Below are 25,011 nucleotides of genomic sequence, written 5' to 3'. Positions count from 1 at the left end.
CCGGCGTCGGCCATGCGAAGCAGTGCGGCCTCTTTGCCGTCATTGCTGGAAGTCGCCGGGGAGACGATTTGTGGGCGATGTGGGGCATAGGGAGGCACATAATGCTCTGCCAAGCAATGGTCCCTGACGTGGAGCATGTTCATCTTCATCGGATGAACTCGAAACTCGGCGTGAGCTATGCGGGCCGCGTGTAGCACGCCATGTTAGCGCAGGCTGACCTTCGTTTGACGGGTGCTGCTTTCGATTATTTGACCGAAGCGTCATCTTCTCTTCCACACAAACACCATCTCCTTTGTTGTTTTGTTACGAGCACACTTTTATACCGAAAAAACCCAATCCTTTTTAGTTCGTTGTTTCCTTTTCTCCACCGTTGCTAGTTACTAATGTTCCAATCCACATACGCCCCTCCTCAGCTATATGCCCTTTCTACTACTTCTGCGGCGTGATCCTGGTGGATTTTTGCACCACTGCCACCTGATGGCCATATCTTTGCTATTTAACATTGCCGTCAAGCCTAATCCTTTGGTGAGTGATTGACGTATTATTATGTCATGGGGAGGAAGCGGCTAAGCGCTAATTGACGTATTTATACGTCAAAGGGTGTAAATGAGTTAATGCAGACGTCAGTAACATTGATTCTCCCTCAGTGTTGTGTCCAAGGACCAGCAACCCGAGGCCAAGGCCAAGGACTTGAGAAATTTTCCGAGACCAAGGACTTGCCTCTGAGGCCAAGGCCAAGGACCAAGGACTGAGTTTGAAGCTGAGGCCTAGCCGAGGACATGTATAAAACAATGCTATCATACCACTTGGCAGGTCTTCATGATTTGCAACACCCCTCCATCATAACCCATTGCACTCCCTAACGCTTGAATGAAGTATTTTTATTCAAAGAGTAGAACAATCAGGGTACATGTTATTTATACTGAGAAAAACAAAAATAAAAGCATATGATATACATTCATTCATTCATTCATTCATTCATTCATCTTCCGTACCGCTTAATCCTCACTAGGGTCGCGGGGGGTGCTGGAGCCCATCCCAGCCGTCTCCGGGCAGTAGGCGGGGGACACCCTGAATCGGTTGCCAGCCAATCGCAGGGCACACATAGACGAACAACCATCCACGCTCACACTCACACCTTGGGACAATTTAGAGTGTTCAATCAGCCTGCCACGCATGTTTTTGGAATGTGGGAGGAAACCGGATCACCCGGAGAAAACCCACGCAGGCCCGGGGAGAACATGCAAACTCCACACAGGGAGGCCAGAGCTGGAATCGAACCCGGTACCTCTGCACTGTGAAGCCGACGTGCTAACCACTTGACTACCGGGCCGCCCTGATATACATTTATGAATTAATGATTTAGTGCAGTAGTTTCTTAATATGAAGTAAATCAACACTCAACAGGCATGACATGGCACGGAAGACAAGTTGAGAAATGACTTTGCATAGAACTCAATCGCTGAGTGCAGAAAAAAGCGGTAATCTCTACAGTGATAATTTTAGTTTACCGGCCGCGAGTCCCAGGGACTCGCTGATCAGAAAAGTATGAATCCCATTATGCATTGAGAGAGTCCCAAATTTCGAATTCTGAAACGGTCTACTTATTCAATTGCAAATGATAATAACACAAACAACAACATATGTTTATAAAGATAAAGATATGCCACCTTATCTTTATCTGTGAATGCAAAAAAACAAAAACTTTATTTCTTCTTTCTTCTACCCACAATCTTGCTGCTGTAGACTGTAAATTTCCCCATTGTGGGACAAATAAAGGATATCTTATATACACACAATTATAAACAAATGCTGCAAACATTTAAATAATTCAGTAGCAGGCCTGAGGATTTCGGAAATTCACGGTAACCTTTTTTTCGGTTCCATCGGATTACCCAATGAGAAACCACGGGAACTAATGTTGGGTGCAGTCAACGTTCATCATGGGAACCCATTTTTCTATTTTGACTGATATTCATAAACAAGTATTCTTCCTAACCGCTTGATCCTCACTAGGGTCGCGGGGTAAACAAGTATTCTGAAACTCAAAAGTATAATGTTTCAAGGGTAAATGTTTGAAAACAGAGTTCGCACGAGTCCATAAAGTTCATAGAAATCAATAAAAAAAAGTTGTAAAATTATGTTCTTAATTGTAGATTGTAATCCTCTAAAATCCATCAAAATTAACCTGCGGTGTTCATTTCATTTGTGTATGTCATTTTCCCCACCCTTCCAATTCATAGTTTTGTCGGAACATGCGGACCTGGTACCCGCTCTGCTTTTTCGCCGTCTCCGATGAGTTCTGATGATGATCACGTGATCACTTCGGGTCATTCCGGGAAACAACAATAGATTGATGCCATCCTGGGGCAGGGAATGGATGGTTTGGTTGCTGGCTCTCCAAACAATTACCGTATTTTCTGGAAAGATCATCGAATTTATCGATCTCAACAAGTCACAGACAAATATGTAGCGACGCCACTCGAGCAAAGCACGCCTCAGCGGTCGATAGTCCGCTGCTCTCTGCTGTGTGTGCGTCAGCTAAGCTTAGCTGTTGTTTCGGCTAGGCTAGCTTTTTGTTGTCGTAGATCAAAGCGTATTTGATTTGTGACGTTGGTTGCTTCTAAAAGACGTGCGCATGCTTACATGTTGGCGCGGATGCACACACAGCAGAAAGCAGCGGACGTTCGACTGCTGAAGCGCGCTTTGCTTGAGTGGCATCGCTACAAATATTCCCGGACAATGCTGTTTTCAAGTGGCGTGGCTGGAGAAGCTGGAGTTCCGTGTTTGGATCGGAAAAATTGCTGGCGATTATACGTCGGCCTACTGCCGAGTGTGCAAGGGCATCTCCGTGAGAGGTAAAACTTGTCGTAGCCTCCTGGTCAAGTCAAATGCATTGAGGCACACAGCAAAACAGAAGAAAATTGATCGCCAAGAACTTGCAAAAGAGAAAACTAAGTCACTGTCTGCTATTCCCTAATTGTCATATCAGTTTCATATTTGTCTGATCATGTCTGATCACTGAAGGTGACATGAGGGAAAATAATAGGGTTGGACCATTTGGGATTTAGACTTCTGACGTGCATTTCAGCTGTTCAGGGATGCTGGATACAGCCAAGAAGGGCAATCAGTCCTACTGTGAGTGAAACCAGATTTTTCGAAACCCTGTCGAGGTGACCCATATGACCATTAGCTCTGTTCTTAGAGTTGTGTTTATTCGAAAATAAATAGAAGTTTTATATTTTCTCAATTTAAATCCTTCTTTGTGTTTTATTTGAGAATTACCGTATTTTCACGACTATTCGACGCATCGTACTAATGGCCGCAGTCTCAGTAATGCGTGACATTTCTGTATTTTACACATACACAGGACGCATCGTACGAATGGCCGCAGTTTTACAGTGGTAAAACATACGCCAGCTTAAACATACGGCATGCATGCGCGCACTCTAACACGTTAGCTTGAAGCATACGGTAGCATGCCAAGACATACAGATAAGATAAAAACACGTTTTTAAAAAGGCAACGAAAGCAGAACTGAGTTTGGGTGTATTTTATTTAGCCATCGTACAATGTTCTCACGTTTTTCGATCAATCATCACCCAGAAATCCATCAAAGTCCTCATCGTCTGCATCAGAAGCAGAGGACTGCACATCCCAGTTGTCATTGAACGCATCACATGCTAAAGTGTGAGTTGCTACGCATTGCCGAGCGGAAAGAAGGAGTAGCAACAGCAAAGTCAACATTTCTCTCATGTGAAGCTTTCCCACATTTGAAAGTAAAGAACAGAGCGAAACATGGTGGCAGCGCGTGTGTGTGTAGAAAGAATTGAACAATTGTGCAAGTACCGTAATCCATCAAAAACGCCGCGTTCCCTCTCGTTGTTGCGTATTGTGGCGTAACTCGCCAAGCGCTGCCTCTCACTCCTTGTAAAGTTGTGTTTGCCACCGATCATCCATTGTTCCCATGCCGTTTGCAACTTTACTTTGAACGCCCGGTTGATGCCAATGTCCAGCGGTTGGAGTTCTTTAGTCAAGCCTCCGGGAATAACGGCAAGCTCAGAGTTCATTTGCTTGACTTGTTTTTTCACCGCTGCTGTGAGATGGGCACGCATGCCAAAAGCATAACCGGCGGCTTTAAGTTTGAACTGAGCTTCGTAGGCGTGTCTTTTTGTCGAATTTATTTTCAGGGGTTCTTAGAAACCAAAACCGGAGTTGTTTTGCAACAATGCACATTGCCACACTCTATACAAGTGTCGTCCACTTACACGCCCACCCTTCACCATTGGCGGACTAGCTTGCCTGTCCTCTCTATCTCTCTATCTCTCTATCTCTCTATCTATCTCTCTATCTATCTCTCTATCTATCTCTCTATCTATCTCTCTATCTATCTCTCTATCTCTCTCTCTATCTCTCTCTCTCTCTATCTCTCTATCTCTCTCTCTATCTCTCTCTATCTATCTATCTCTCTATCTCTCTATCTCTCTATCTCTATCTCTATCTCTCTATCCATCTATGTGTATATATATATATATACACGCCCACCCTTCCCTGATTGGCCAACTTCTTTCCCGCAGGCCTGGCCAGTCACTTTCGCCTTTTCTCTATATAAACAGCGTGTCGGCTGTCAGTCAGATTTTGGAACTCATCGCATATAAAGGACGCTCCGCAACATAGGGCGTCCTGTCCATTTTGGAGAAAATGTAAGACTTTTAATGGCGCCTTATAGTCGTGAAAATATGGTAATTAAAACGTATTTTTTTCATGATACAGGTAGGAAAGTGAAAATTAGACATACAGTATGTCTAATAAAGGGTTAAGTGATTGCCCCTAAAAATAAAGATGTACCCCTCCTTTGGCAGCAATGATTTGAACACCAGCTCAGTGATATGTGGCTTTCTGTTCAGCACATGTATTGCTGAGTTTAAATTAAATCCACCGTGAATCCCCCGCTGAATGAACATTACATCAGCAGCTGTGTACTCCAGGTTTACTCCAAAAAATAAATGGATCAAAAACTGGTGTACTCATGTGGCATCATCAGAGTATTTTTTTTCCAATCTCACACTGCTTTACTGTTTACACATTGTGCTTTACACATTAATTGACTGGTAATCCTTAATACAGTTAAGTATTAATGTGGCTTGACATCCCCTTCCCAAGACAATGTATGTGTAATCTAATTCTATTTGACGAAAGAATTTAACACGCGTCATAATGAGTTCTACCAACAGTTAACATGAGCATGACTACACCTTGTGATGAATGTTTTATTCATAAAGTTACCATGCTACACCAGTAAATTATAGAATAACCAATCCTGTTTCATAATATTTTTCATAACAATTAGCCTACAAATCTAAATACCAACTTGCCTCGTAATCGTGCCTCTCGTTGTATCTTGCTTTCGTGTTCTGTGCATACATCCCAGCTGAGTTTAGTGATAAATCCTTTAGACAATTCACACGAAAAATCAGACTGGCATTCCCATTTCTTAAATGTCGTAATTAGTAGACGTGAGTTTTTTTTGCCGCCATCTCAAACTTTTATCCGCGCGATTCCTCAGTTTGCGGACTAAAATAGCAACCCACATGCACACATAACGTTATCTGTTGCACCCCCCCCCCCCAAACACTGAAAACAAAACGAAAGTAAATTAGAAGAAAAAAACACACACACATACAGGCACAGTGAAATCTCGATCACACAGTCAACACGTGTGCGGTGACTTTTATGGTTAAACTATTTCTCGTACCGTTAAAATGATGCCACGGAAACGACACGCTACCGGTAACGATTGTTACCGTTAAATACTCAGGCTTGCCGTAGTTGTTTTTTGTTTGTTTGTTTTGACTGAGAAATTTCCTTGCATCCCAAAAACGCACATTATTTGGAACTGTGTGTCCCGTGGGAAAATTATGCGTCGAGGATGCGGGACGCAGATAACGAGATGGCTGAATCTCTAAGCATTCTCTGAGTACTACTATTATGACCACTACCACTAATACTACATTAATTAATTTAATACCATCAACTTCACAATAATAATAAATAATTAAATCGACCATGCTTTTTAAACTATGTACTGTCAATATTCATTATTCCAAACATGAGAAAGCATTCAGCAAACATAACTGGAATCCAGCAAAAGGACTCCAAATCCCAACGGCCAGACCCGGAAGTGAAGTGCCGGCATGATTGACTCCAGCTGTAACGCAAATTACTTGGTTCTCAAACAAACATTCTAGTGCAACCGCATAAACGTGACGACTGTGCAAAAATAACTAAATAAGACACCACTGTACACGCTATTTAAACTGCTGATCGCGAACGGAACGAACTGTGATTGAAACTAACTGTGATGCCGCTCTTTACATGTTGCACTGACTGTCACCTGTCGGTTGCAGCCCCGCCCTTCTTAAAGCGTCAGATAAAATCATCAACATGGGTTTCTCTGGATGGATTTTGCATGCTCGGAACACCTCACCAGGGAGGCATTCAGGAGGCATCCGAATCAGATGCCCAAGCCACCCCATCTGGCTCCTCTCGATGTGTAGGAGAAGCGGCTCGACTCTGAGCCCCTCCCGGATGACCAAGCTTCTCACCTTATCTCTAAGGGACAGCCCGGACACCCTGCGGAGATAACTCATTTCGGCCGCTTGTATCTGGGATCTCGTTCTTTCGGTCACGACCCATAGCTCGTGACCATAGATGAGGGTTGGAATGTAGTTCGACCGGTAAATTGCATGGTCCACTCGGACTCAATGTTCCCCGTCTCTCCCGGAACATGGGAAAAGCTCTGTCGGAGGTGGGAGTTGAAACTCCTTCTGACAGGCGATTCCGCCAGACGCTCCGAACAAACCCTCACAATACGTTTGGGTCTGCCAGGACGGACCGGCATCTTCCCCCACCATCGGAGCCTACTTACCACCAGGTGATGATAAGTTGACCGCTCCACCCTTCTCTTCACCCGAGTGTCCAAAACATGCGGCCGCAAATCCGATGATACAACCACAAAGTCGATCATCGAACTATGGCCGAGGTTGTCCTGGTGCCAAGTGCACATATGGACACCCTTATGTTTGAACAAGGTGTTCGTTATGGACAGTACGTGACGAGCACAGAAGTCCAATAACAAAACACTGCTCGAGTTCTGATCGGGGGTGGAGGGGGGGGGGGGGGTTAGACCCTCCAGGTCTCACTGTCATTGCCCACGTGAGCATTGAAGTCCCCCAGTAGAACAAGGGAGTCCCCAGCAGGAGTACTTTCCAGCACACCCTCCAAGGACTCTAAAAAGGGTGGTTATGCTGAGCTGCTGTTTGCGTGTCAACAAGCAAAAATCACTATTGTAGTTCATTGTATACTGTTCACTGAAGCTCTGGAAGCCAACTTAAAGCCTGAATGAATGCCAGTGAGGGGTGAATATTTGTATTTGCAAAGGTAACGAATGTTGCCTTATCATCAGGGTTAGTTCAATGTTGCAAGTGTTCGCCAAGTGTTCTCCAGACTGTAACCTATACTTGTCCAGAATTTCCTTGTGACAAGAACAAAAACCTCAAAACTGTCGGTGACGACCTGGCAGACGTTTGTGACATTTATCTTTGCCAGCATCCGCAAATGTTTTCCCCTTGGTGGGATGCAGGCTTAAAGAAAGGGGGGGAAAAAAACGATTTTTGTCATTTATCCCATCAGGTAAAATTTACCCAAGCCGGGATGAGTATGAAGCACACCAGGAAAGAGTGTTGGCCCGCATTAGCAAACACAACAACCAGCAAGCACTGTCCCACAGCATAGAGGAAGGACTGAAGATACAGGCTATGACCAGGTAAACCAGCTTGTTAACCTGCATTCATGTCGTCTCCAATACGTCCGTTTCTCAGACTGTATGGTCCAGGGATGGCAATTTTCTGCGGAAATCCGCTGTTTTTATTTCTTAAATTGATCATTTTTGTGAATAGTCTAAATCCGTTGAGAAAATTTTAGCGGCGGGGGGGGGGGGGGTCAGGTACCTTTATTGTCGAGTTTTACGAGCTCTCCCAATCTGTCTTTCCATCTTCCGATTGTAAACAGCCATGCGATTGGACGTGTATGATGTCTTACTTGTTGTGATTGGTCGCCCCGTCCAGGCCACACCCCTTTCCGCTTTTTTGATCACTTGCCATTGCCATCAAGAGATGGTCAAACGCGGACCCACTTCGAAGAGTCAATATTGTCTTCCGTTTACAATTCGTGACCAGACTTCACTGCTTACAATATTGCTGACATACTACAAGTCAAGTCAAGTCAACAGTATTTATAGAGCAGATAAAACTTGACTCATATTTATGCTGTCGTTTGTGTGGCAATGTATTATGAGTGATAAAAAGAAAAAGGAATAACTTTCTATTTCTTCCATTCTAGGAGACTTTTGCAAGTAAAGAAAAACAATATTGGGATGTCAAACAACTCATGAGAAATATAATTGTGAAAACGTTTAAGTATTAATCTAGTCATTTGAGGAAATTCTAATTTTTCATGTGTCCACTAAATTGGACTTTGTGCACCACTAGCTGTAATTTTGACTACAATGTACAGTATTGCTGCAACTTTGCTTTTGAAAATATACCATCTGCAGTAATGTTTTAGCAGAAAATGAAATTATTCTTTATTTTAGCAACATTTTATGGATTTTAGTCTTCATTTAATGGTATGGATCATTGTCCCTGTTTTGTAGCATCAGGTGCAGAGCATGCGACCAAAACTACAGGATATTCTTACCCATAACACCATCTGCCTCAAGCGAGGATGGTGTCAGTGGCAGCAATGATGAATAGTTACCAGAAAAAAAATTGCAAATGGTAGCAGTAATGACAGTCTAATTGAGGATGTTGAGGAAGATGAGGATGCTGAAGAAGCTAAGGGAGCTGCGTATGTCCCAGGTGACAAAAAATACAAACATCATAGGCAATGAATGAGTTTGAGAGAGACGATCCCCCTTATATTGTTGGTGAGTGGGAAGTGAGTGCATCGATATTCTAAAAATCTGATCGATTAAATCGTGCTCCAATGAAACCTCGATGCACTGCAGAAACAAAGGCCCTTTCAAATGGTGAAATGAAGTAGTTTCTATAGTTCAGAGTTAGGCTTATGGCTTTGTGTCCTTGTTGCTTTGCCAATTTCCATGCAGGATAACCTTTTCTCCTGAAAACATAGGGTCTCGGTGTACTAAAGAACATTTGAAAGAAAATGTCTTAACAGTAGGCTGTTTTGTAGTCATAGGCCTTTTCATTGTTAAGGTTGAAATTATTGGCACTGTATTATCTGTGCTTTCAAAAAGTGCACTTTTCTTTGGTTGAGATGTTTCGAATCTGAACAAGTGGTTATTAAATACTGTAAGTTGTTAAAAACAGTTTCAGGCGTTTGTAATACACACAATTTTGCTGCCAGTGTTTTCAATGTTGCCTCAAACCAAATATTTATTTTGTTATCAGCGTCCTTGAATAATTAATAATCAACCCTGAAAACAGTGGAACAGTCTATCACTACCGAAAATGATATTATGCAATAATAATAATAAATGCTCTTGGGATGCGGAGGCCCAGTCTCATTCGGCTGGGTCGTCACAGTGCGTAGAGCTGATCAGCTTCACCAGCGCCCACCAATGACCACGGTCATGAGCCAGGTCCGCTGCATCCTCCAGGGTAAGGCCTTTTCCAGCTGACTGTCGCTGGATCGAATGAGAAGGTGGCACAAGTTGGGTGTTCCGGGGGTAATCGGAGGAGATGTCCAAGCCAATGCATGCGTCTCTGAGCGGCCAGTCGGCATGCAGGGGGCTGAAGAGTATGTTTTCGGAGATCTTTTGGGACACTGAGTGGTGGCGCCAGAGGGGCTGCCACAGTGATTGCACAGCTGCGGCCGCGAGGGTGCGTCTGCGGTTAATCTCTGGCTTGAGATCGCCGCTGCTTGTAATGGTGTGGAGCCCAGGTAGATGACGGAATTGACGAATTGCACTTCGTCTATGCCAGAAAACGGGGGAAGGGTGGGGTCCGTCACCGATATACATAAGTTTGGTTTTCTGCCAGCTTACTTGGAGGCCCAGCTTTGCTGCTTCTGTTTGGTATTTGGAGAGAGTTGCTGAGCTGAACAGGGTGGTGTCATCAGCGTATTCAAGGTCGGTCAGGTAGAAGTTGCCGAACGACATGCCTGAGACTTGCTCCCGGACTCTGATCATAAGGCGGTCAATGACACAGTTAAAAAGGTCAGGAGCAGCCACGCAGCCCTGTCTGACTGCAGAGTTGCTTGTCACCTTTCCGCTTCCAGAATGGCAGGATGATGGCTCGGGTCCAGTCTGTAGGGGGCTGTTCTGCCACCCACACGTGGTTAACGAAGTGGGTGAGCCACTGGGCCATGGAGTCACCGCCTTCTTTGAGCAGGTCTGCAGTGAGAGCACAGATTCCAGGGGCCTTGTAACTTTTGATTTTATTGCTGCTCTGACCTCATCTGACCTCATTGTGACTGGGTCAGTTTTGCGGTTGGGGGTGGTGGAGTTGGCAGCAGTAACAATACAGGGGTCGGTAGGAACTGGAAGATGATGAAGGAGGTTGCTAAAGGTCTCTTTCCGGCATTCAAGGCAGTCTATTTCTGTGGTGATGCGATTTCCACTGGCATCCTTCCTGAGGACGGTCTTAATGCATGGTCTGATACGGGCTTGGCGCAGCATTCGAAAGACCTGCCTGAGGTCGTTGCTCTGTGCTGCTGATTCCAGGCATTCAGCCTCCGGTACTCTGTCAAACAACCGCGCAGGCGAGCATCACGGTGGCGGTCAATGATGTCGAGGGTCAGCTGTGAGATCCATAGTTGTTTGGGAAGCGATCTTGATCTTCCCAATACATCCTGGGCAGACTGGTTGACCTTTAGTTTGAAAGTCTCCCAGTCCGCGATGTCATCATCGGCCAGGACGGTGAAGGCATGGGTGATGGAGCGGCGATATGCAGAGGCAGTGGTGGGGTCACAGAGTCTGGAAGACATTCAGCGTGATTGTGGCCTGGTAGATGGGTCTGCTCGTATTTTAAGTTGTAGCTGGTCCAGTGATGGATCTGCTTGCGGGGGAAACCAGGTGTCCGTGATGCAGAGGTTATTTGAATGGCAGAGGAGAAGCAGACGTTTGCCGTTATCATTTGTGGTGTTGTCGACAAAGGTGGTGCCAATGGGTTGTGTGGGGGTTTGGTGAGATGGTCCTTCTCTGGAGGAGGAAGAGATGGTTGCATTGGCATCGGTGAGTATCATGAAAATATCATGTGGTGGGGCTTGGCTCACGACCTGATGGAGTTGGTCGAAGGTGTCTTTCACTGTATCATCGGCCACATCTGTGGGGGCGAAAGCAACATTCACTGTCATCTTGCCATGTAGGTGGAGGAGCCGTGCAGATAGGAGACGATCGTTAATTGGGATTCAGCTGAAGTGATTGCCGTGTATGATTGGACATGGGAAGCGTAACTCCATGGAGGCCCGTCCGGCTTTCAGGGCCACTCCATATGAAGCAGTGTTCTCCTGCTGTAATTTCGCCGCTGCCTTGCCACCTTGATTCACATAGACCTCCAAGGACAGCTGTGAAGGAGCTCCAGCTCGAAGAAGCGTTCAGACGTTCCATGTAGCAATGCGCGTCTTGAGGCGTAGGTCAATCCGTACTTTTTGATCGGTGGCGTTCCTATGTCTTGTCTTGGTTTGGGCAGTCCGGTTTCTTCTGGTCGGTTTCGTAACAATAAATTTCTCCTGAGTGGGTTGTTGGACCTCTGCAGGATAGTTGGATAATGGGGCTGCCATCTTAGCGGCGTACCGACACACCGTCGGGACCTTGTTAGTCTGGAACCTCCGCAAAGACCGGCCCGCCAAGGGAGACCCAAGATGGAGCAAGCTCCAGACGGTAACGCTCTCCGGATCATTGGAACACACATAAGCCTCCTTGCCACGGCAAGGCCAGGACCCACAAGTAGGATATTTGCACAGTAAATGAGAGTTGTGCATAATGTAAAATAAAAATAAAAAAATGAATAGAATAAAGAATAAAAATGACAGTCATTTTAACTTTTAACTGCGTCCACGTTCTCTCTCAAAAGTGGTTTTTGCCTGGCGTTTTGTAAAGAACTGATCCAAGGACAATTGCTTTTGTCGACTTTTAACAATCCTTTGAAAATGTCCAAGGCAAACATCGGCAGAGTGAGCGATCGCCCGACTGGTGAATACCTTTTCTAGGTGTTTCACATTTACGTAAAACAATCGGAACACTTCCTGGGCGAATGAGGAGGACACTGCATGAACACAGATCTATCTATCACATAGACACACATAGACACATATGGTAGAAGTCCCTCTTAGCCAATGGGATGTCAGAACGATACTCGGTCATAGTCAATGGCAGAGCAGCCATTGACTATTGAAATTCGGAGCTGGGAATATCAGGCCAGACTGTATTTTTACTTCATCGTGTCTTGAAATTGCTTTTGTAACGAGGCAATATTTTCCAGTTGAGATGTTTCATAACTTGAAAATTTCGTATGCAGAGACGTTCATAAGTAGAGGTACCACTGTACACACATTGTATTTGTAAATGAGACATGCTTTGTTTTAGAAAAATCAGCGGTGCTCAGTGTTCCTTTTAAATTACCGTATTTTCACGACTATAAGGCGCCGTTAAAAGTCTTAAATTTTCTCCAAAATGGACAGGACGCCTTATGGTGCGGAGCGTCCTTTATATGCGCTGAGTTCCAAAATCTGACTGACAGCCGACACGCTGTTTATATAGAGAAAAGGCGAAAGTGACTGGCCAGGCCTGCGGGAAAGAAGTTGGCCAATCAGGGAAGGGTGGGCGTGTATATATACATATATGGAGAGGGAGAGAGCGAGAGAGAGGGAGAGAGGACAGGCAAGCTAGTCCGCCAATGGTGAAGGGTGGGCGTGTAAGTGGACGCCTCAAGCCAGTACCAACACTTGTATAGAGTGTGGCAATGTGCATTGTTGCAAAACAACTCCGGTTTTGGTTTCTAAGAACCCCTGAAAATAAATTCGACAAAAAGACACGCCTACGAAGCTCAGTTCAAACTTAATTGTTCAATTCTTTCTACACACACACACGCGCTGCCACCACGTTTCGCTCTGTTCTTTACTTTCAAATGTGGGAAAGCTTCACACGAGAGAAATGTTGACTTTGCTGTTGCTACTCCTTCTTTCCGCTCGGCAATGCGTAGCAACTCACACTAGCATGTGATGCATTCAATGACAACTGAGCTGTGCAGTCCTCTGCTTCTGATACAGAGGATGAGGACTTTGATGGATTTCTGGGTGATGATTGATCGATAAACGTGAGAACATTGTACGATGGCTAAATAAAATACACCCGAACTCAGTTCTGCTTTCGTTGCCTTTTTAAAAACGTGTTTTTAGCTTATCTGTATATCTTGGCATGCTACCGTATGCTTCAAGCTAACGTGTTAGAGTGCGCGCATGCATGCCGTATGTTTAAGCTGGCGTATGTTTTACCACTGTAAAACTGCGGCCATTAGTACGATGCGTCCTGTGTATGTGTAAAATACAGAAATGTCACCCATTAATGAGACTGCGGCCATTAGTACGATGCGTCGAATAGTCGTGAAAATACGGTACCAGTGGTCTGAGCATTCACGCAAACTCCCCGAGAATTCCTTGGACCACAGCTGATGGAAATTTGCTCATTACATTTCTTTGTCAGACTGCAGCGTGGTAAAAGACAAACAGTGGAGAATGGGAGTGGAGCTGAAGATAATGGAGACTCCTCACACTGCAGTAATGCGTCCGTCCACAGCAATCAGGTAATTTCTTATCGACAGCACATCATAGCATTTACCAAAGGGAATGTACATTTTCACTTGTCTATTTCCAAGGGAAGGATGTGCAAATAATCAAAATTTAATTGTGATTTTGATGTTGGCTTCAGGATCATAGAAACATAATTGAAGAAAAACAAGGAGTGTGCCAAAGGGCGCTGTGTATGTTGGATAGTTCCTATATTGAGGGGATGAGATTTTTCCACTTTTTGGTGGAATTCCGCTTTTTTTCCAGTCAAAATGGACCGATAATAATAATAATAATAATACATTGTATTCATAAGCGCCTTTCAAGACACCCAAGGACACTTTACAATCAGGAACTAAAACACAGAACGGGTTGAGCAGCGGCAGCCAGATGCAGCGTTCACTCTACCCTGTAAAAAAATTCTGGGGGAGGGGGGGCTCGGACTTGCCTTCGCCAGATTCGGGGCTCGTAATGGTTACAAGTAACGTTTACAAGCATCCATTTTGAATCTCGTTTTTTATCGTGAAGCATTAGTCGTTACTTCCTATATGGGCTCAAACCAATGTCTTACTTGTTGTGACTGGTCGCTATATCGGCAGATGCAAATCACAACCAATCCGTGTTCGCCCTCCTAAACCCCTTTCTCACGAATGCCGAATGTTATCGCGACAAAGCTAAAGTTCGTCAGATAGATGCGGATCTGAAAAACACGTTTCGATGGGACTGGTTGGATAGAAAGTTGACAGTGTCCCCAGTAGGAAACGGTAAAGAGGAACCATTGTGCTTGTGTCGGATTTAGTAAAAAAGCTCGATGTCGCTGGTAAAGCTAAAGCTCTGTGTACAGTGTGTGACGATGTCATTCTATACGGATCGAGAGGATGGAAAGCTTTACAGAGTCACGCAACCTCGGTGAAACACCGAAAACAGACATTCAGACTGAAAAGTAGCTACTCGATTTCAAGCGCTTTTCAACAACCTGGACCATGTGTAAAAACAAGAGGAGTTGGCTTAAAAGAGTGGAAAAATATGGAGAGAACCAATAAGCTTTTAGCGCTTGCTAAAAAGCTTAAAATGAAGAGAAAATAAAGTATTCTACCTCATGAAACTGTATATTGTATATACTGTAAATAGACATCCACGTTAAATAATAAAATACATTCATAACCCATATATAGTAAACAGTGTGGTACTTCACCATCACTGTATGAGGTAAGAATCAACAGCTTTTTATCACATTTACACGTTATTTATTTAATGAATAAATCTTAAATATGTCAGGGAATGCATTTCCTTTTTTAGTTTTGATTTTGAGCAGCAAATTTGAAGTTACTTATTGGTGCTCACCAGGAATGCATAAGCAAAATTGCAGAAATTTTCACTTGAAAGAATAGTGAACAATCTTGGGATTTTTTTCTGTTAAAGTTTCAAATGGTGTGTAAATTGAATACACTTCATCTTCAGCATGTTTAGTGCCACTTTTGTAAGTGGCCCCGCCCCTGTCGTTGGACGAAGCTAGCCAACGAATAGCGTTATCTTCCTCTTCCACTTTTTTCATCAAAAGCCACTCTCATCCCTGATATTGTGAAAGCACCTTGAATGTGTTTCTTGGGCAGCAAGCGTATGACGTGTATTTGATTCTGTATTCCGTGTGTGCAATGGTGACACCCCAGTTGGTGTGTCTTGTAAAACTAAACAAACAACAAAAATAGTTACAGTGGCACATCTACTTACAAAATTAATTGGTTCTGGTAGAACTTTCTCAACTCGAAACATTTGTAAATAGAGACGCGTTTTCCATGTAAATGTCCTCATTTGTTCCAAGCCCCCCAAATTCAGACATAAATGTTTTCTGAAGCATAAAAATGCATCCAAGTATGGAACAAATACATGCTACAATAAGATGTTTGCCCAGTAAATGCGAGTTGTGCATGATGTAAAATTTAAAAAAAACAATGAATAAAGAATAAAAGTGACAGTCATTTAACTTTTAACGGCGTCCACGTTCTCTCTCCCAGGCAAACATCAGGAGAATGAGCCGGTCACCGGTCACCCGACCGGTGACCACTTTTTCTGGGTGATTCACATTTATGTAAAACAATCAGAACACCTCCTGGGCGAATGACGAGGATACTGCATCAACACATATCTATCTATCTTCACACATAGATACATATGGTAGAAGTCCCTCTTAGCCAGTGTGATGTCAGAAAGATACTCGGTCATAGTCAATGGCAGAGCAGCCATTGACTGTAGAAATTCAGATCTGGGAATAGCAGGCCAGACTGTATTTTTACTTCATCGTATCTTGAAATTTCTTTTGGAACAAGAAGCGATATTTTCCTGTTGAGAGGTTTCGTAACTTGAAAATGTCGTATGCAGAGACGTTCATAAGTAGAGGTACCACTGTACACGCATTGTATTTGTAAATGAGACATGCTTTGTTTTAGAAAAATCACCGGTGCTCAGTGTAGGTGTAAGATCCGGCCGCCCGAGCCGAAATTCAGGTCGGACCTTAAAATGTCAATCATTGCTTTGGGTTCGGGTCGGGCTTCTCTCTCGCTGACTTTTTTTTGGTTTGTTTGTTTCGAGGCCGTGAATAGTTTGGCCACGAGAAACTGGTTCGCAAAAAAATAGAAGTCGTCCATCCATGATGGAAAATTGTCGGTTAATGTAACCTCTTCAGAAACAGAAATATAAAAGATGTAAATGTTTATACGCTCTTGTTTAACTTAGATTTGGTTCCAAAAGACAGGCTTTGTTATCAGAAATCACCCCTTCTCCTCCCGAGTCCTCACAAATAAAATATGAAATGTCTGGTTTGCTCCGGGCTCGAGCCTGCAAATAAAGTTAAGTGATCGGGCTCGGGCTGGGTCGGGCTTAAATACCCTAGGGCCGGTTCGGGTCTGGCTCGATTTTTTTTTTTTTTTTTTTTTTTTTTTTTTAAGGACCAATCTAAGGTCTATCTCAATGTTCCCTTTAAATTACCACTGGTCTGTGCATTCACACAAACTCCCCGAGAATTCTTCGGACGACAGTGACCAACATGAGATCTGCATAAATGCATATGCCAGCCATTATCCATTCCAACGAACCATCATTCCCGTGTCCAAAACCTGAGATCGTAAAAACCCACTTACAATGAAGCTGTGACAATTAAACCTAAGTAAAAACAAAGGATCATTTTCACAAAGTGATTACGAGGATTAATTTAAAGGGACGGCCAGAGAATCTATTTGCTAAGATAACATTCATTTTGAAAGACCGGAATTAAAAGTGCTAGCATGATGACGGAGATCACTTCACGGAGGTCTCCCTGAAACGGCGTAAAAAAACGCTTATTGAACTTGGATCAGACAAATAGCAGGGAATTTAGTATCTGGCAAAAAAATTAACATAAAATAATGTTTTTTTGCACGCGCACACACACACACACACACACACACACAGCTAAAAAGGAAATGCTACGGCATCACGCACGTCATACTGTAGGAGTACCCTAGAAGATAAAGCATTCATATTGAGGCTCAGCGATTCTGAAAATGGGTGTATATTGAATGCATATAATATGAAGGACATCAACCTCCAGCACTCTTGGGTCATGCAGCGGGACAACGATCTAAAATACTCTCGCAAGTCCACCTCTGAATGACTCGCAACAAAATTGTTTTGGAATGGCCAACTCAAAGTCTGAATTTTAAATCAAATTGAGATGCTGTGGTGTGACCATAAACAGTTCTTGCCAGAAACCCCCTGATATGGCAGAGTTGAAACAATTGTGCAGAGAGTGGGCCAAAATTCCTCCACAGCAATGCCACATTAATGGCCATTTCTCGCAAATGCTCGATTTCAGTTTTTGCTGCCAAGGGTGCCGCAAACCATTATTAGGCTCAGGGGGAGATTTCTTTTTTCACATAGCCACAGGTTGATTTGGATTTTTTTTTTTGTGCCTTTATATATTGGCATTTAGAAACGGTATTTTGTATTTCCTCGGTTGTCTCTGTGTGATATTAAAATTATTTTGAACTCAAACTTTTGTGTGTGATAAATATGCAAACAACACAGACATTAGGAAGGGGGCAAATACTTCTTTAACGACACTGTTTTTTACACTGTAGATAGAACATGACATAAATATAATTACTTTGCTGAGTTACTAATTACTTTTACAAGACGGTAACTGAGTTCGTAATTCAATCATTTAATGCATTTAATGGGCTGTACTTTGCGACGTCGGCACATCATGCAACGGCAATTCATATTTTGAATCGCCCCGAAAACAGTGGTCGAGCCTCACTACTTGTGAAATGTTATGACAGGCTGCAAGTGTGAATAGTGCAGCACAACCTTGCACACTTGAGTTGATCCCACCCCCACCCCGCCATGCCTGCTGCAATGTGGAGTGGTGTAGTTCGAGGCTATTTGGGTCTAATGAAAAAGCACCATACGCCTCCATGTGTCCCTTCTTCGTGCTAACTATGAATTTGAAACGATCCCGCAGGAGGCTGGTCCAAGCATAAAGCGCACCAAGACAAGTGATGACAGTGGACTTGACATGGACAATGCTGCTGAGAACGGGGGAGGTGACTCTGTGATTGACAGTGGTGCCAGTGAAATAGAATTGGTTTTCAGGCCTCATCCCACACTGATGGAAAAGGACGATGGTCACAACAGGTAAATAAAAGTTCATATCATTTGTAATATTTAAACAAGGATAATTTGGGAAAAGTTTGAGATGTATGATGCCTGTTGCCGCCACTGCACAAGAAACTGTCACAATCTTGTGTCTAGAACTTTGGAGCGCAAAGCAGCGCTAGCACAAAAAATAAGAAAATGCATTGTTTAGTGAACCAATAATAGCATGAGCAAATTGTTTTTGAGATTTCCTATGAGTGTTGAATTTAAGTTGGGGGTTAAATACTAATCCCAGATATTTATAATTCCATTAGATTTTGAAATTATATTTATTGTATCTTGTAATTTTGTTCAGAATTATTTTTTTTAATGGAAAAACACATTAACAAAGTTTTTGAAAGATTCAGCACCAAGTGATTTTTATTGAGCCGCTGCCTGGCATTGGCCAAAGATGTAGATAGATCAGCCCCCACTGTGGTCTCTTGGCATCGAGAACTGTATCATCCGCCTTCAGCTGGCAACTGACATCAGCACAGATTGTGGGCAAGCAAGTCATTTATAAAGAGACTAAACGGCAATGGCCCGAGTATGGAGCCCTGTGGAATCCATCCATCCATTTTCCGATCCGTTTTATCCTCACAAGGATCGCAGGGGGTGCTGGAGCCTATCCCCAGCCGTCCTCGGGCAGTTGTCGGGGAACAGCCTGAATCGCAGGGCACACATAGAAGAACAACCATGCGCACTCACACCTAAGGATAATTCAGAGCGTTCAGTCAACCTGCCATGCGTGTTTTCGTAAAAGGGGAGGAAACTGAAGTACCTAGAAAAAACCCACACAAGCACGAGAAGAACATGCAAACTCCTCACAGGAAGGCCGACGCACTAAACAGTCGAGCACCGGGCCGCTCTGTGGAATAATCATTTTTTATTTTTGCAATGGAGATTTACCTCAACCAATTTTAACACACATTGAACTAAAGAAATGATGAAAACCAGTGTATTGTTCATTTTGATTTATTTTTTCTATCAGCTCTGTTATGGCTGAAATCATACAATCATCTGTTTTCGGCATTGGACTACAGATGTTTAAATGTCAGAGGTTGAGGTCCAAGTGGCAATGATGTTCGCCCAAATAACAGCGGTGGGGGCCCAGCCGGCAGGCATGTCAACTCAGCTTTCAGTGTTTGCTGTAGTCGTGTTAGGCTAGCTAGCAGAGGTGGTGTTCCAACTGGCAGCCAGCTAGTTGTGAGGCTGGTCCAGTTGACAACAGAGGCCCAAGTTTTAGTTCAACATCATCAATCAAGAGGACTATCACCAGGGAAGTAAAGACAGTTATGTATGGTCAACCTGTACTAACCTTTTAGCATGTCCTGACTCCGTTTGGCTTGAAGCAGGGATACATTGTTACTTTTTCTTAGACATGTTGAGCTTAGTAGAAGAGAGGAATTATCCAAACAATGAAGTAGATTGAAGTTGATGCCTTTTTTCACTGAGTGGGTGACTTTCAGACTACAAGTTAGACCACACAGTGCCTGCCAAACACCATGCCAGATCCTTGGCAGCCATCTTAGATGGCCTTTTTTTTTTTTTTTGCTTCCCCCCCCCCCTCAAGCCAGTGGCCATGCTTCCATGATGAGGTGGCACGTTTTGGAAAATAAACAAATGATTTCCTTTATTTTCGAGCATCACTCATGTACAGGTTTATCTCCTCCATAGAATATAGTTTCACAACTGTAAATGATTTTTAAAATTTTGATTTTTATGGCCAACCTGAGTTTGGTTTTCCTGTTTTTGAGGCTTACCAATGGTGTTGTTGAACCCTCGTTATTCACTTGGGTGAAGTCTTGATTGTAAGCTTAAGTTGGTCAAACCTAATAATTTTTTAATATCTCCATTAATTATTTTTTTCCCAGCCCTATAATGGCTTGCTTCACTGTTACAGTTCTTTGGATCCCATATTGCAAGTTGACAGCAGCAAATCTCACACTTAATTCAGTCACTGCCAAGTTTTTTTTCATCCTGTCATTCAAATACAAATACAGCTTTATGTATTTTTTTTAAACATGGTAGTGTAAGGAAAGTTTTGACCTATTTGCTCCTTTTTACATAAGTGGGATGGGAAGGGAAAACACACCTGTTCCAAATCTCCCATTACTTTTGCCTCCTCAAACATGTGAGGCACATTATATATCCATCCATCCATTTTCCGAACCGCTTAATCCTCACTGGGGTCGCGGGGGATGCTGGAGCCTATCCCAGCTGTCATCGGGCAGTAGGCCTTGAACCGGTTGCCAGCCAATCGCAGGCTACACAGAGACGAACAACTATGCACGCTCATATTCACACCTAGGGACAATTTAGTGCGTTCAATCAGCTTGCCATGCATGTTTTTGGAACATGGGAGGAAACCGGAGCACCTGGAGAAAACCCACGCAGGCCCGAAGAGAACATGCAACTCCACACAGGGAGGCCGGAGCTGGAATTGAACCCGGTACCTCTGCACTGTGAAGTCAACGTGCTAACCACTGGACTACCGGGCCACCCCATATATATATTTTTTGTAATTCCTACTGCATTAACTGACCTGATTATTTCAGAAGCTAATCAGAATCCTTGACGATAAATTACGTTGCTGTTTGTATCAATGTAGTGTGGAGTTTGTGCCTCGCTACATAAAGACATCTGGAAATGCAACAGTGGATCACCTGTCTAAATACCTGGCTGTCCGTCTGGCTTTGGAGGAGCTTCGAAGAAATACCGAGGCGAGTCCTGTGAATGTGGAGGCAGCTTCAGAGAAGCAGTACACGATCTACATACCTACTGCAGGAAACCAGTTCACTGTGAGTATGAGACATACATAAATATCAAGACACCAGCATCTGTGTGCGCATACGTGAGTGAAAATACAACCCCTTTGAAAATTATGGCATCACCAATCTCAGCAGTTCAGTTGTTTCATAGAAAAAAAGGCAGATCTGATATGACACAAAAAGTCATTTCAAATGACATTCAGCAATACTAAAATACCCCCGGCCAAAAAAAAAAAAATCTGGTCGTGAGTAAGTTAAATTTCCATTCTCAAAACTTGCATCGGATGACATTTGCTCGTAAAAATTGGTACATGTAAAAATTGGTATATGTACATTCCATGTGCAACCCAGCCGGCGCAAATTTTGCAGCATTGATAAAAAACAATTTAAAAAATCAGTTTGCGAAATTTCACTTGATTGACAATTTTTTACACATGCCTCACGCGCATGCACATAAAACTGGCAAAGCTAGCAGTTTCCATTTTACTTTGTTTACTCTAAAATAAAATACAGAATAAAAATGATTAGGGGACCAAGTAAGCCAGGTATGACTACACACGGCTGAGATTTTTCCACTTTTTGGCGGAATTCCGCTTTTTTTCTAGTCAAAATGGACCTATTTTATATTGTTCCTAATCCGTAAAAAAAATTCTGGGGTGGGGGGGTCCGGACTTGTCTTCGGGAGATTCGGAGCTCGTAATGTTTACAACGTTTGCAAGCATCCATTTTGAATCTCGTTTTTTTATCGCGAAGCGTTAGTTTGTCGTTACTTCCGATATGGGCAAAAACCAATGTCTTTACCTGTTGTGATTGGTCGCTATATCGGCAAATGTAGGATCACAACCAATCCGTGTTCGCCTTTCTTGCTAATGCCGAATGTTATTGAGACTCGTGACAAAGTTTGTGCGTCAGATAGATGCTGATCTAAAAAACACGTTTCGATGGGACTGGTTAGATAGAAAGCTGACGCTGTCCCCAGTAGGAACCAGTAAAGAGGAACTATCGTCTGTGCTTGTCGGATTTCGTGAAAAAGCTCGATGTCGCCGGTAAAGCTCTGTGTACAGTGTGTGACGATGTCATTCTATACGGATCAAGTGGATGGAAATCTTTAGAGAGTCACGCAACCTGTACTCCAATGCCAAAAACACCTAAAACAGACATTTCTACTGAAGGGTAACTACTCAATCTCAAGCGCTTTTCGACAGCCTGGAGCATGAGTAAAAACAAGAATAGTTGGCTTAAAAGAGAGTGAAAAAGACGGAGAGGACCAATAAGCTTTAACGCTTGCTAAAAAGCTTCAGATGCAGAGAAAATAAAGTATGCGACCTCATGAAATTGTATATTGTTGTCTATACTGTAAATTGACATCCACTTTATATAATAGAATACATTCATAACCCATATATAGTAAACAGTGTGGGACTTCACTCTCACTTGCATGTCCAGCTCCGGTCCTGGAAGGCCACTGTCCTGCCTGTTTTCCATCTCTCCGGGCTGCAACACACCTGACTGGTGTATCCACAGCTAAATTTCTGAATTCTCTCCATAGGTTCTGAATGGTTCTTTCTCTTTGGAGCTCGTCAGTGAAAAATACTGGAAGGTGAACAAACCCATGGAACTATATTTTGCCCCTACTAAGGAACACAAGTAAAGCATAGAGACCAGTTTCATTCATGAGGTCAAGCTGTGTACTCGCACCTGTGTACACAAAGAAAAGGTGAATTGTGTCTGAAAGAAATGGGGAAAATTGATGAATCTTCCCAAATGACTATTGTAAAAAGTTTGTAAAACTTTTGTTACTTCCTCTCAAAATCGGTTGGTGTCTTTCCCCCGTAGAAGCCGGCAACCAGCAGGTGCCCAACTAAGTGATAAAAGACCACTCGCAGTTGTAGATGAATATATCATTCCGTTGAAAATGGCAACATGACTCTTTCAACGATGACCTCATGGGATTCGTCTTCATGAGGGTCCCTTCATTTGTAGCTTTACTCGGTTTTGCATTGAATTTGAAGAGTATCCCCCCCACCCTCCCCATCTCCCCTTGTTCTTTGTGGAAAACAATTACTGAAAATTTATGTGTTCTTTCAATAATTTCTTGGGTTATTTTTTTATGACCGCCCGGTGGAGCAATCCGTGACCCTGCCAGGTTCCCAACCCCCGCGAAAAGCAGGCGTCCGCTGTTGGGCATTTACTTCTCTAAATTCCCTTTAAAATGAGTGTATAGTTTGATTAGTGAATGATTCCCTGAGCTAATATGTTCTCGCATTCTGCCATGTGTAGTCAGTCGATCACTCCTTTGGTGTGCATTTTTTTTTTGTGTTTCCTCTATTACTGTAAACTTTGTTGTGAATTGTTTTATTTCTCAAAAAGAACATTTTCATCTGATGTTTAAGTGCCATTTTGTAACATTAAACTGACTTCCAAAATGTATGGTGTGTTTGTGCGGGGCCTGGGGGCTGATGTTTATGTGTGCCCATGTGTATGATGTGGCTCTTTGCAGTAACAAAAAATAAAATTTAAAAAAAAAAGGCTCTTGGTCTCTGACTGGTTGGCCACACCTTATCTAAGATGAACCCAGCAGCAAATGTCCCTGAGAGCAAAAAGTGTCCGCCTTCGCCGAGAGCCAGAACAAGAAAGGTTTCAAATGTGATATCACTGTGTCATAACTTTCTGGAATGGCTTATGATAGCATGTTTAATGAAGTCGAAACATGAAGTTGACATTTTTTCCCCCTTTCCACATGTCCTGTCAGGGGTTGCCACAGTGTGTCGTCCTTTCACATCGGAACCCATCTTCTGCATCTTACTCTCTAAACACCCAATTGCCCTCATGTCTTCCATCACATCAACCTTCTTGCAAGTCTTTGTCTTGCTCTCTTGCCCAACAGCTCCATGCTTATTACCATCCAAGTCATGGGTGCTAATAATTAGCAGGGCGGGATGCCGGCTCATATTAGCAGCTAAAAGAAACGTTTATCACAGGCTATGGCAATCTTTGTTGGCAGAAATGTTGAAATTTAATATTTATTCTACACATTTTTACAGCACTGGAAAACATTAAGTATGTTTGTGTCATGTTTTTTCCTCCTACAGAAACCATATTAAAAGAAACAATCTCGTTCCCTCCCCCATCTTTTTCCATTTTCAAACATTTTTGTAAAGGCTCCAGGGAGCTGCTAGGGTACTAAAGTGCAGATGTGATCATTCTTTCCTTCATTTAAGTCTTCGAAAAGTATGTCAGCAGCATACAAGGACATCAATAGCATTTTTAGTCTCATTTACTTGTTTTTGATGGTCAACTCTGCTGCTTTGAAGCTATTTTTTTTTCCCCAAGATGGCGCCCGAGTAGGCAGCCTTCGGCAAGTGCTCAAGAGCCTTGCTTTTTTGTTCTTTTTTGCTGTTTTTGTCTTTTGTTTTGTCACATGTTGTTTGTTGTTTCATTGTGTGGACCTGATATGGACTGTTTTCAGCGCTTTTTGGCCACGACATTCATCAAAGGAGCAGTATCTGTGCTTGGTGGTTGCGCCTTCTCGGCAGCACGCCTGTACCAGCACAGATTTTGATTGGGAGGAATGTCGGCGCCATTGACTGTCGGTGCTGGACAGACCTGGGGCGCTTGTGTTTTTTGCGCCAGTAATGGGCAGCATTTTTCACAACCCCGATTTGTTCAGTGGCTATGTCAGCGCTGTTGGACAGTTGGCGTTGGTGCGGCTGAATGGATGGATGGCCGCTGAAGTTGAGGATGAGGAGAGAGGAGCGTTGGC

General features: G+C 43.3%; 1 protein-coding gene and 1 long non-coding RNA gene across 3 annotated transcripts in view; one reads left to right on the top strand and one right to left on the bottom strand.

Annotated features, from left to right (window-relative positions):
* rnf2 (ring finger protein 2) overlaps positions 1-23,676 on the top strand; it is a 32,022-nt gene extending 8,346 nt beyond the window's left edge. For both annotated transcript variants that reach the window (XM_052088533.1, XM_052088534.1), the window contains exons 5-9: positions 7,693-7,825; positions 13,724-13,823; positions 18,305-18,477; positions 21,089-21,278; positions 22,798-23,676. In XM_052088533.1, the coding sequence (XP_051944493.1) occupies positions 7,693-7,825; positions 13,724-13,823; positions 18,305-18,477; positions 21,089-21,278; positions 22,798-22,899 (698 nt within the window). In that variant the 3' untranslated portion in view covers positions 22,900-23,676. The remainder of the gene's footprint in view (positions 1-7,692; positions 7,826-13,723; positions 13,824-18,304; positions 18,478-21,088; positions 21,279-22,797) is intronic.
* Positions 18,816-20,024, bottom strand: LOC127616796 (uncharacterized). The gene is made up of 2 exons (XR_007967180.1): positions 19,259-20,024; positions 18,816-19,187 (listed from the first exon to the last, which is right to left on the bottom strand). It is a non-coding gene; the product is annotated as an uncharacterized LOC127616796 (long non-coding RNA).
* Positions 23,677-25,011: the final 1,335 nt, after the last annotated feature.

The sequence above is a fragment of the Hippocampus zosterae genome, chromosome 15, assembly GCF_025434085.1.
Source record: "Hippocampus zosterae strain Florida chromosome 15, ASM2543408v3, whole genome shotgun sequence".
NCBI lineage: Eukaryota > Metazoa > Chordata > Actinopteri > Syngnathiformes > Syngnathidae > Hippocampus > Hippocampus zosterae.
The sequence above is the reverse complement of the archived record's forward strand: the minus strand, read 5'-3'. Positions and strand labels throughout refer to the sequence as shown.